This window comes from Typopeltis vanoorti, chromosome 3, assembly GCF_054136105.1.
Source record: "Typopeltis vanoorti isolate ZY-2024b chromosome 3, IOZ_Tvanoo_1.0, whole genome shotgun sequence".
NCBI classification, from domain to species: Eukaryota; Metazoa; Arthropoda; class Arachnida; order Uropygi; family Thelyphonidae; genus Typopeltis; species Typopeltis vanoorti.
Genome location: NC_143551.1, coordinates 86,648,494 through 86,661,606, shown reverse-complemented (window position 1 = coordinate 86,661,606; position 13,113 = coordinate 86,648,494). Strand labels below are relative to the sequence as shown.

Below are 13,113 nucleotides of genomic sequence, written 5' to 3'. Positions count from 1 at the left end.
TGCCAACCTGGCAGAGAACACTTGTTTTGCTAATCTTTCCTCTCCAATTCTATTTAAGTGACCATACCACCTGAGATTAGCTCTGCTAACGCATTCCTGGATTCTGACAATGTCAAGTTCTTTCCTAATATCCTCATTTTTAATATGATATTGCCATTGATGCCATCTGTTCATGCCTCGAATCTTTCTCAGGACTCTCATATCTGCGGTCTCTAGTCTTTGGTCAAGTGTTTTACTTCTGACCCAGCTCTCAGATCCATAAGTTAAAACTGGTTTGAACACTGTCTTGTATACAGCTAATTTAGTGTTCCGACTAATTTCTCTCTTATTCCATATGAATTTATTCAATTGACTTCCCACCATACCAGCTTTGCTGATTCTGTTGTCTATTTCTATATTTAATTTACCATCTTCAGTAAAAATCGTGCCTAAATAGCTGAAATGTTTTACTTGTTCCACAGGTTCTCCATTCACAACACAGTTGACATTTTCAATGATTCTGCCTATTTTCATTGTCTTTGTCTTTTTATTGCTGACCTTCATACCATATCTATTACAACAGCTATTCAATTTAGTCAGAGAATCTTGCAGACTTGTAGCAGATTTATTTAGAAGTATAACATCATCCGCATAAAGCAAAGAGCTGACATTAACATCTCCAATTTTGATATCAGGTTTAATACCCCTTTCCTTCATAATGTGATCCATATAGATAATGTACATCCTTGTCTCACACCAGATTTAACATTAAACCATCTTCCTGTACTTCCTTCAATTCTAACTGCTGAATTACAACTCAAATTAACACTAAGTATTGCTTGATATAATGCCCCCATTGACACCATATAACTGCAGCATATTGAATAGCTTCTCTCTTGGCACCTTGTCATATGCCTTTTCCAAATCGACAAAACTTAAATACAGATCTTTGTTATATTCCCATGATTTCTCGACTATTTGTCGTAAAGTGAAGATCTGATCCTGACAGCCTCTATTTGGCCTGAATCCAGCTTGTTCTTCACCAAGCTTTTCTTCCACAATTTTTCTCAACTGTTTCTCAAGTACACTTGCATAGATCTTGCCAGGAACACTCAGTAGGGAAATACCTCTGTAATTCTCACATTCAGTTTTATTTCCCTTTTTATATATGGGTACTATGAGAGCTCTACTCCAATCATCGGGAATTCGTCCCTCTGTCCAGGCTTTCTGAACTATGCAGTGCAGCCACTGTAAGACTTTTATACCACCATACTTCAGCATTTCTGGTCGAATATCATCTACTCCTGCTGCCTTTCCACATTTCAAGCCTTTGATGGCTTTTTCTACTTCAAGTATGGATATGTATTCCTGACTGCATGCCTGGTCACTGTTTTTTATCACTGTGCTGTCATCACTGCTTGTTTCATTTAGCAGTTTTTCAAAGTAATTACTCCATACTTCAAGGATATCTTTTCTCCTGTTTTCATGTCGCCTTTATCATCTCTAACTCCTTTTACAGCACTCTTTCCTCCATTCCTAAGCTTCTTCAACAACCTCCAGAATATTTTGCCACCTTCTTGATATTTATTTTCTATATTCTTGCCAAAGTCCTCTCATGACTTTTGTTTAGCTAGTTAGCTCTCTTACATTTGTCTCTGTATTCTGTAAGAGTAAAAGCTGACTTATTTGCCAGGAACTTTTGATATGCTTTCTTCTTTTCCTTCACTGCCTCTTTAACTTCCTGTGTCCACCAGGGAGTTCTGATTTTTTTATCCTTGCATACAACCTCACCACATGCCTCTCTGGCAGAATCAATGTTTTCTTCAGAGTTTGCCACTGAATCTCCAAGGTTGGATTCCTGTTCTCAAACTCTTTCATTTTCTTTTCAATAATCTTTGTGTATTTTAGTCTACAGTTCACATCTGAGAGCTGCTCAACCTTTATTCGCTTTAAAACTTTCTTACATGTTATTCTTTTCAATATGAAATTCAATTTTATCCTGCTCAAGACTAAATAGTGATCACTTCCAATTTCAAATCCTTTGTACACTCTGGTGTCCTGCACCAGGGAGAAAATATCACTATCAACAATAACATAGTCAATGAGACTTTTCTTATTCCTAGCCTCTTCTCTCCATGTGAATTTGTGCACATTTTTATGTTGGAACATGGTGTTAGTAATAACCAGTCCATGTCCTGAGTAGGAATCCAACAGATATTTGCCATTATTATTAGCTTTGCTCTTTTCACCAAATTTTCCCAAAATATTTTTGTATGTCTCATAATCATTTCCTACTCTGCTATTTAGATCCCCAACAAGGACCAACTTTTCCTTTTTCATTGTGTCAGTTGCTTTTTCTAAAGCGTCAAAAAATTCCTCCACTTCTACCTTAGTAGAACTTTCTGTGGGACCATAGGCACAAATAAGTCTCATTGTCCAGTTCCCCATTCTCATATTTGCCCACATTACTCTACTTGAGACTGACTGCCATTCAAGAAGATTAGCCTCGTATTTTGTGTTGAATACTATGGCCACTCCTTCTTTTCCTTGATTGTCATTGCCTGAATATAACATTTTGTATTTATTGCTCAGAAAGATCTCACCAGTTTTGGTCTTTTTTGTTTCAGTCACCCCTATTATGTCGATCTGGTATTTATCTAATTCCTCAGCTAGCTCCATTTCTTTGCCATTCAGGCTTCTTACGTTGATAGTACCGATCTTTAACTCTGGTGATGTTGGGTTGGGGTTTGTTTTCAGATTTGTTCCAGTAGCTGACTTTTCACTGTTCGCCCTGGTTCCCTGGTGAAAACAACGGGGGCCTTGTTTAACCGGGTGACGCCCCAGCCGGCATGAAATTTTGTCATGTTGTACCATCATTTTTTTTATTTTGGTTTAACCAATAAGAATACAATTTGGTCGGCTAAATCCCAAATTGCCAGCCCATCCTCATTCATTCAGTATCCAGGTAGATACCCAACAGGGTGCACCACGATCTGATTTGAGATAATAATGTCAGGAAACACAGCAGCACAACTAACAGAGGTGTTAGTTCTTGAACCATCAGTGTAGATGGGTAAGAAATCAGTGTGTGCTGCTCTGTGTGCATTAAACAATTGCAGGTTAGATGGATGATGGGGTATAAGATTTCTGTAGCTGACAAAGTGAGAGGTTGCAGGATGGTGTGCATCCATGGAGGAATGCTGCTATGTTTAGTAGCTATTGTTGTCAACATTTATACTAACAGCTTGCACAGTTTCTTTAATACGCACACCAAAAGGATGTATAGCAGTTTGATATTGAGCTTCCCAATGCAGAGAGAAGATACTATTCCATATAGGGTGATCTGGAAGAGATTTTATTTTTAGGGCGTAATTAAGAGACAGCTGTTTTCGTCGAAGTGATAGAGCTGGTTCATTTGCTTCTACATAGAGACTTGGAGTGGGCGAGGTGCGAAAGGCACTAGTAGCTATCTGTATACCCTGATGATGGATGGAATCCAACCATCGTAGGTTACTCTGTCTTGCCGAACCACAGACTTGGAACCCATAATCCAGATTTGAACGTATAAGTGCACGATAAAGATGGAGCAATGAAGCTCGATCAGCACCCCACCCAGTAGAGGATAGAGTGCGAAGGAGGTTCAAAGTTCTTTTGCACTTTTCTCTTAGTTGACGAATGTGTGCTAGAAATGTGAGTTTTCTGTCAAAAATGAGTCCCAAGAACTTGGTTTCTGTAGTTACTGGAATAACAGTAGGTCCCATTCTTAGTTCAGGATCTGGGTGATGAATGCGTTTTCAACAGAAGTGTACACAGACACTTTTTTCTGTTGAAAACCTAAACCCATTATTAGGACAGAGAGACATGATCAATTGCTTACTGAAGTTGTCTTTCAATTACCCTCATGTTACGTGAGTGACAGTAAATTGTGTCAACAGACAAGACATTTCAGGCCTTTCTTGCCATTTTGCCTCTACCAACCATCTCATTGAGTGGGATAAAAGCCTTATGCCCTATATAGAAGATAACTAGAAGATAACTACTTCAAGGAAGTAGCTACAGTCGCCCACACAACTGGAAACCTAAACAAGAATCAAGGTCTAACCCTACCAGAAATTTGGAAAGCTTTAATCAGATCATTTAACATCAAAGAAATGAACTTTCACGCCAATTACATCATGAGTCATAACAAATAAATCACGCTCCCGAGACACACGCATTGTCTCGCACAATACTAATTTTTGTATGAATTAGAGCCATCAGTTATAACCTAGTCTGTTGCCTTCATATAGCTTATTAATTTGTATTCCCTGAAGATGCCGATAGAAAAATTGGCGAAACATGTAGGACGATAAATTAAAAGCCACTTGACTAACATTATGAAAAAAGTGTAATAGTTTATAAAAATAGTGGTAGTTTGTTCTTGTGTATTTGAGAAAGAAGAATTAAGAGGACGATGAGTGTTTTATCTGTTTTGTAGGAGCGGTAGCCATTGGCCAGGAAAGTATGGTGAAGATATTTTAAGTTCTGTGGAAAGAGCAACATCATTAGAACAAATAGCTCTAGCTCTGTATGTAAGGGTTTTTAGAATAAGTTATGAATAATGTTCAACACCCAGGCTTGTCTATTAGGTAGAAGCTGTTTTGCTCAGCACTGCATAGGATGCTGTCATCTTGCACCCTTCTTTCTGTTGAGGGATGATTATTAATGTATAACTGTATGCAAGTACAACAGTTCTGTTATAATGATCCATTCATATTTTAATATTAATCTTATTTTTCTAATGAGTATATATTATGTTAATACCTTTAATGCATTTTACAAATATGCCCAAGCTCAGCAGGATTTTATCTGAATCATCAAATTTGTGCCATTTATTACCCAAAGGAAGTAGGCAGGTTAATTTAGCTCTAGCTTCTTGAAGACTAGTGGACAACTAGCTTTTGACCTTAGCCAGCCACAGCTACTCTGTGGCTGGCTAAGGTCAGAGGCTAGTTTTTTTTTTACAATTAACATTTGTTACTTGTTATCTTAATTTGCAATCTGGTGCATTATATCCATAAAACTGTCACTAAAACCCAAACCCATACCTCGACTATCGCGATTCTCGATTTATCACGGTTTATTATTTGATACCAAAATTCCAATTATTGTGCTCTAAATTCGAATTATCGTGGCCGTGAGATGTAGCCCACTACATATGCAACCAGTTCAAGTCGCCACTCTCCGGGTATCGCTCTCTTGTAGCACTTCGTTTTTATCTGACGGTGCCTTCTCACCACTTACCAGTAACTATCTGCCCTTGCCTGAAGTACATGTGGATATTTATTTCTCTTGTTATTTACCCCTACAATGAATGCTAAAAGAAACAAGGATGATTTCAAGTCTACAGCTATCAAGAAGAAACGTAGAGTGATCAGCTTAGAAGATAAGTTGCATATGATAAATAAGTATGAAGCAGGCATAACCAAAGCCAAAATTGCAAGAGAGTATGGTCTAAATGAATCAACTGTTCGCCATATTTTAGACCACGCTGCAAACTCTAGGGCTTCGATCTAGGACTAAAAGAAATTGAAAAAGGTGATGTTCAGGACCTGCTTCAGTCACATGATAAGGAGCTGGATGATGAAGACCTAATTAACCTTGAGAGAGAACGTGCTTACGATGCTCAAATCGATGATAATGACGAACAAATTGACTTGGCACCGAAGGAATTTACCCTCAAAGAAATCAACAAAATGTTTAGAATTGCTGAAAATTTTAAAGAAAAATTTTCAACTTTTAAAGTTGATGGAATTTTAAAGAAATTGAAAATTCCATCCGTTGCTACCGAGTTTTATATGAAGAAAAAAGAAAGAAAAAATTCCACCAGACAACTCTACACCAATTTTTATCAAAGGAAGAATAATTGTATGTACTGTATGTACTTCTTATATATAAATAAAGATGAAAGAATAATCTTGTTTTTCTAAATGAACCTTCATTTTTTACTTATCACGTTTAACACATTTCTTTTTTACTCGATATATATGAAATTGAATTAATAGATTTGAAAAATCCTTGGCATTGATCACCCATTTTACATGCATTATTTATCGCGAATTCGATTATTGTGGTATTTTTCGTGGCAACAATAACTGCAGTAATCGAGGTATTCCTGTACTTACAACCTCAAGATATTTAGTCTGCATTTGAGGTAGAGCATGTAAAACATTGTAAAAATAAAATTTTAATTCTCAATTCTGTTTGGGAGAGATAAACCTTGTAACTGACGCAATTTCTGTTATATATTATACTGCCTGTTCTGCTTTGCTCTTTTTCTGCAGGTTCTTCAGTAGAGTGTTCATTTGACCTGACATCCATAATCTTTCTATAAGGTCTGTAAAAAAAAAAAAAAAAAAAAAAAAACTGAGCCACATCTGGTCATGATATGTAAAGATATGTAGATATGAGTCACAATATATCTGGATGCGAAAATATCAATGGAGGAATGAAAATGTTTCGAATAATTTTGATTAATTAAATACTAAACTACATTTATGGAAATGCTGGATCTTATGTTTTTGAATGAGTAAGGAAAAACAATCAACTTCTTGAGTATTGAATATACATACAATAATTATAATAATATGTCTGTATTACAATTTTTTTTTTCGTTGGGGGGGGGGGATAATTTAATTTTTCCAAAGGGGCCTTTACATCCATAAGTTTGGGAAGCACTGTTCTAAGGCATTCCTAATTGCATTGATCCACTTCTTCATGCTGTCATCAAACATCTGTTCTGCTAGTCTTTCCTTTTGTATCCACTGAACTAGCTTTTAATTCTTTTCCTTTCCTCTCTAAACTTTAAAACAGTCTTTCTACAATAGTAATTCTCAAAGTTTATAATTGCAGCTATTTCAGATCAGTAAAATCCTTCTCTCTTCTCATATGTAGTTTTTGCATTGTAAATTGTACATAAGTTTAATATCACAAGTTATAAAAATCTATAAAAATGCAAGCTTTTTTTTTTGTCTATGATCTAGGATAATCTGTGTTGGTGGTGATGGCATGTTTAGTGAGTTATTGAATGGTGTGCTGCTTCAGACTCAACAAAATAATGGGAAAGATGTTAATGATTTGTATGGTACTTTGAAATCTCCTGGAATTCCATTAGGTGTCATTCCTGCAGGGTCTACTGATGCAGTAGCTCATTCAACTACTGGAACAAATGACCCAGTTACATCAACTCTTCTTATTATCATGGGTAAGTTAAATTGAAAATTATAGATTACATTTATTGCCTTTGACTGAAACCAGTTGACATGTTTTTTCTTATGTAAATGATCATAATAGTAACACATTAAAATTAGAAATCTGTTATTTCAAATAGGAGATACATTGGGGATTGATGTCTGTGGAGTGCATCATGATGGGAATCTGTTAAGGTTTGCTACATCTTTTCTTTCTTATGGCTATTTTGGGGATACTTTGCTAGATAGTGAAAAACATCGGTGGATGGGACCAAAGAGATATGATTGGTCTGGTATGTATTTTCATTAAGTGTTATTATTTAGATCAAATAGATATTTTTGATAAAATACATCAGATATTATAAGTGCAACATTGCTCTGAAAATATTTTTTAGCTTTCTCTATAAGTTATTTTTTATGAAATTAAGTCAAAAGTATAAGATGCTAACTGCATTTCATTTTGACATGCTACAAGTTAAAAACCCAAAACACTCCTTATAGCAAACAAAAGTATTTATAATTATAATTGCGTAAAGTTATAATTAAGAAATAATTATCCATCAAATTCCTGATATATGGCCTGAAGGGGGGTGTACAAATACTATGATAATAATATATGCAAAGTTTATTATTACTAACTTCCTGTCATCAGTTTTCCTCCAAATTAGTTTTAACTATCAGCACCCAGTGTTGTTATATCTTAAATTTTAGTCTTCTAAGGCAGCACTTCCCAGAATGTGGGCCGTGGCCCCTTTGGAGGTGTTACTTTTGTTGAGGGGGGCCGTGGAATAATGAAAACAAATTTAAAATGTTTTAAGACTAAGTAGTTTTTTTTTATCTTAAAAGAAACGTATCATGTGCTTGTACTGCAAATGTACAATAACAATATATCTATCTATATAAAAATATAAGAGAATGTGCCATGTCAAATTTGTATGTAAGATGCTAAAAATGTAATATTTACATTTGATTTTTGCAATATTTGCTGTGTATGTTGCTTATATTAACTTAAACATTATCTTATATTTTTATATAGATAGATAGATATATTGTTATTGTACATTTGCAGTACAAGCACATGAAACGTTTCTTTTAAGATAAAAAAAAATCTACTTAGTCTTAAAACATTTTAAACTTTATTAAAATTTTTGGCATGTTCATCGTAGATATGAGTCGCAATATATCTGGATGCCAAAATATCAATGGAGGAATAAAGATATTTCGAATAATTTCGATTAATTAAATACTGAACTACATTTATGGAAATGCTGGATCTTATGTTTTTGAATGAGTAAGGAAAAACAATCGACTTCTTGAGTATTGAATTATACATACAATAATTATAATAATATGTCTGTATTATTAATTTTTCCCCCCGATTGGGGGGGGCGTGAATATTTTAATTTTTCCAAAGGGGCCCTTTACATCCATAAGTTTGGGAAGCTGTTCTAAGGCACTCCTAATTGCATTGATCCACTTACATCTGGTCTTCTTCATCATTTTACTTCCATGCTGTTCATCAAACATCTGTTTTGCTAGTCTTTCCTTTCTCATTCTGTTTAGGTGACCAATACTACCTGAGATTAGCTTTGCTGTACCCTCTCACATTCTTGAATATTGACAATATCAAGTTCCTTCTTAATGTTTTCATTTTTACTATGATTCTGCCATTGATGCCATATGTTCACTCCAATAAGTTTTTCTCAGAGCTCTCATATCTATGAGCTACAGTCTTTGATCAATCACTATGTTTTTAACCACCCTCTCAAATCATAAGTTAAAATTGGTTTGAACACCGTTGTATACTGATTATTTGATGCTTTTTCTGATGTCTTTATTATCTTCACTTTTTTTTAGTGAATTAGCTGAAATGTTCTTTAGGTTGTCCATTCAGGGTACCAAGAGAAGATCTGATCAAAACACTACAATTATTTGGTGTAAATAGAGACATTGTGTTGAGCAATACAGTCTTTATTTGAATCATAAGTCTGCAGTTAAAATTGAAGGAGGTAGAAGAAGATTATATGATGTAAAATCAGGTGAGACAAGGGTGCACTATTGGCCTTTCCACATTTTCAGTTTTTTTATGGCTTTTTCTACCTGAAATATTTATGTATTCCTGATTGCATTCCTCCTGAATATTTTCTATTACTGTTCTGTCACTGCTTGATGATGCAGCAATCATTTAGCAATCTTTCAAAGTATAAGCAATGTCATAGTCAGAGATTTTTCTTATTTCTTTTTTTCTTCTCTCCATGTGAATTTGGAATGCAGTGTTATTAATAACTAGTCCGTATTCTGAACAGAAATCCAGCAAGCAGGTACTTACCATTATTAGCGTTCCTCTTTTCTCTAATTTTTTATCAAAACTTTTCTATACATCTAATATTCATTTCCTACTCTGGGTTTAAATCTCCACCATGGACAAACTTTTCCTTTTTTCATATCAACCTTCTCTAACAATTTGAAAAATTCTTGTTAAACCATAGGTGCAATTAAGTTTAATTGTCCATTTCCTCATTTTGATGATTTTTTTTTTTTAATGTTGCTCTCACCCATGAAAGCTTATTTGCAAACCTATGGTACATTTTTATCAATTTTTTTTTTAGATACAATATATAGTTTACTATTAATTACATAGTCCAACACAATTTTTGTTGACTTTTATATGAGACTTGTTTTTTTACTAATTTGGGTGCGCTGATTTCAAATATCAAATCAAACCCATTTTTCTCTATCACGTCAGTTTTTCCTCTATGGCATTTTCTTTTTGCTAATTTGTAAGTTTTTGATAGTTTTAAGGAGGCAGTACTATTTAGAGGATCAAAAAAATCGATTTTTTAATATTATTTTCTGAAAGTATGTACTTTTAAAAATCTGTTCCTAACTTTTTATCAAGAAATTGGAAAAATTCCCAAAGATATAGCCTATTATTCAAAGCGGTGCGCAGATCAGAATCAGAGCGCTCACCGCTCTCGCTTGTTAGTAAACGAATAAATGCATAAGAACCTGCAATGGTACGTACTGGCACTTTGAATGCAAGACAGAGGCCAATAATTAGATAACTACTTAACAATATTCATTAAAAATTACAAGAATATTTATAAAAAAAATAACAATTTTACTTACATATGAGTTTCAGGGAATAAATTTTTGTTTGTAGCAATTTCTGCTGTGTGTTCTGTTTTGGCAATCCCTTTGAATACTTCAACAGTAGTCGGCCATCATGTGAGAATCACTTCTTCCTTGGTACCGATCTTCCATAGTTTTTAAGTCTTGATGAAATCTTTCGCCTTGTTCATCGCTTACAGCACCTAAATTTTCGGGAAATCTATCAAGATGACTGTATAGGAAATGAAGCTTTATGCTCATGTTGCAACCTAGGCGCTGGAAATTTTCAAGCATTTGTTTCCACTAGATCTTTGTAATTGCATGAGTTTTTGTTTCCAAGAATATTATTCGCAACTATCGTAAATGAAGTCCAGGCCTCTTTCTCAATTTCGTTCATAGAGTTGATGAAATTTGGGTCTCTCATTAAAGTTCTAATTTGTGGTCCATCAAATACACCGGCTTTAATTTTTTTCATAACTAAGTCGTGGAAATTTTTTCACATATGTATTGGAAACAGTCATCTTGTAAATCTAAAGCTTTAACATACTGCTTTATAAGACCTAGTTTGATGTGTAGAGGTGGAAAAATGATTTTTTCTCCGTCGATTAAAGGTTGATTTATAACATTCTGTTCTCCAATATTTAAGGATATTCTAAGAGGCCAATGTTTCTGACTCCAGTGTTAGTTTCTAGCTCGACTATCCCAGAAGCATAGAAAACACGGAAACTTTGTATATCCTCTTTGAAAGCCAAGTAAAAAGTTCACCATTTTAAGATCCACACAGATGATCCAGTTATGGTCTGTATATTTTGATAACTTCAGAACCTTTTTAATGTCCTCATACGTTTCCTTTAAGTGGACTGAATAGCCAATAGGAATTGAGCCATATACATTCCCATTGTGTAGTAAGACACACTTGAGACTTCTGCTTGAACTGTCGATAAATAAAAGCCACTCATTTCGATGATATTGTACAACACTCATTTCAGTTAGTAAACCTCACACATTGTTACAGTAAACAAACCCACACTCGTGTTTAAAATATTGTACAAGATTACTTTCCCTGCTACGATAAAAAGTTATCTTCGTATCTTGCTCCAGCAAGTTTTTTTCATTTAATCTTGAAGCTAACAATTCTGATGATTCCTTTGATAGGCCCAAATCTCTTACTAAGTCATTCAATTCTGCTTGAGTAAAACGTTGCGGTCCAGAACTAGAAATTAAATTTTCATCGTCTAAATCAACATCCGGGTCTTGCTCCTCAAGAACATCTGACATATCCCAATCATGCTCGTTCTCAAGTAAAGGAAGTCCTTTATAAATTGGCACAGCTATTTCATTGGACCGAGCAACTAGCCAAATTGCTGAGTCGAGATTTAGATACACAATTTTTTTCTTATTCTTCTTATTATAATCAGAAGTCTGAACTAAACAAAAATAGCAATCATCTACGTGATTTTTCGGTTCACGCCAAATCACTGGAATGCCAAAAGCTAATTTTTGGCATTTTCCCTTGCTCCACTGTCGTAAATTTTCTGCGCATGACTTGCACACTTTATTTGGAGCCCATGAATTGTCCTGATCTGCAGGTTTTACTTCAAACTATGCAAAGTACACTTTCTTAACGAAATCAGTGATATTTGTCCTTTGACTGGGAACAGTAAAGCTGCCACAAATGTAGCAGAAGGAATCTACACTATTGACACATTTTCGAGTAGTAGACATGATGTATTTTCTTCACTGCCGACTAACATGCAATTAACAAGACAAAAAAAACCAGAGACTTTATTGAAACGTTATAAGCGCTCATCATACTTTCACGATTGATTAACGATTGACTGATTTCGATCGTTCTTTGTCCGCTATGATGCATATCTTTGTCCGCTATGACGCATACAGCATTCGTTTGTTTTAGGCAGTTGTCATCGCCTACTTTTCATCACCACCTAAATGTATTAGGTCGGTTTTCGGCCTCTCTCACATTCAAAGCGCTAGTATGTGCCGTTGCAGGTTCTTACGCATTTATGCGTTTACTAACAAGCGAGAGTGGTGAGCACTCCGATTCTGATCTGCGCACCGCTTTGAATAATAGGCTATACTTCGGCAATTTTTCGAATTTCTTGATAAAAAGTTAGGAACAGATTTTTAAAAAAATGTACATACTTTCAGAAAATAATATTAAAAAATCGATTTTTTTGATCCTCTAAATAGTACTGCCTCCTTAAAACTATCAAAAACTTACAAATTAGCAAAAAGAAAATGCCATAGAGGAAAAACCTGACGTGATAGAGAAAAATGGGGTTTGATATTTGAAATCAGCACACCCAAATTAGTAAAAAACAAGTGTCAGATCATAATCAGTAGAAAAAAATTTTTTTTTTGTTGGCCAGTGTTATTTACACATAAACACAAGGAATAAGTATCATGATTAGATAAAGATTTATTTAGATAAAGCTAAATATTTCAGTCAGAAAATTATAGGCCATTTTTGTGGTAATGACAATTTTTTACAAGTTAGAACACCAACAATGGACTAATTTGAAAAAGAAAGAGCTGCGTGATGTTATACATATATACACACAATAAATTATCAACTTGTTTTTTCCCTTTTCAAAAGATAAATGCTCCCTTTTGTCTCTTCCTGGTGTATACCAAGTTCCTTATGATTGCTAGCTATCCTACTTCAGACAAATTGGATGCTCAATAGAAAAGAGAATACGAGAACATCAATCTCATATTTGCTACAGAAAATCATAAATAGAGCTTAGCTTACCACGAGATAGACACAGAACAC

The 13,113-nt window shown here is 34.7% G+C and overlaps 1 protein-coding gene across 1 annotated transcript in view; it reads left to right on the top strand.

Annotated features, from left to right (window-relative positions):
• Cerk (Ceramide kinase) overlaps window positions 1-13,113 on the top strand; it is a 204,599-nt gene that overhangs the window by 92,853 nt on the left and 98,633 nt on the right. The window contains exons 5-6 of the mRNA XM_090390715.1: window positions 7,002-7,222; window positions 7,349-7,501. Of these exons, the coding sequence (XP_090246841.1) occupies window positions 7,002-7,222; window positions 7,349-7,501 (374 nt within the window). The remainder of the gene's footprint in view (window positions 1-7,001; window positions 7,223-7,348; window positions 7,502-13,113) is intronic.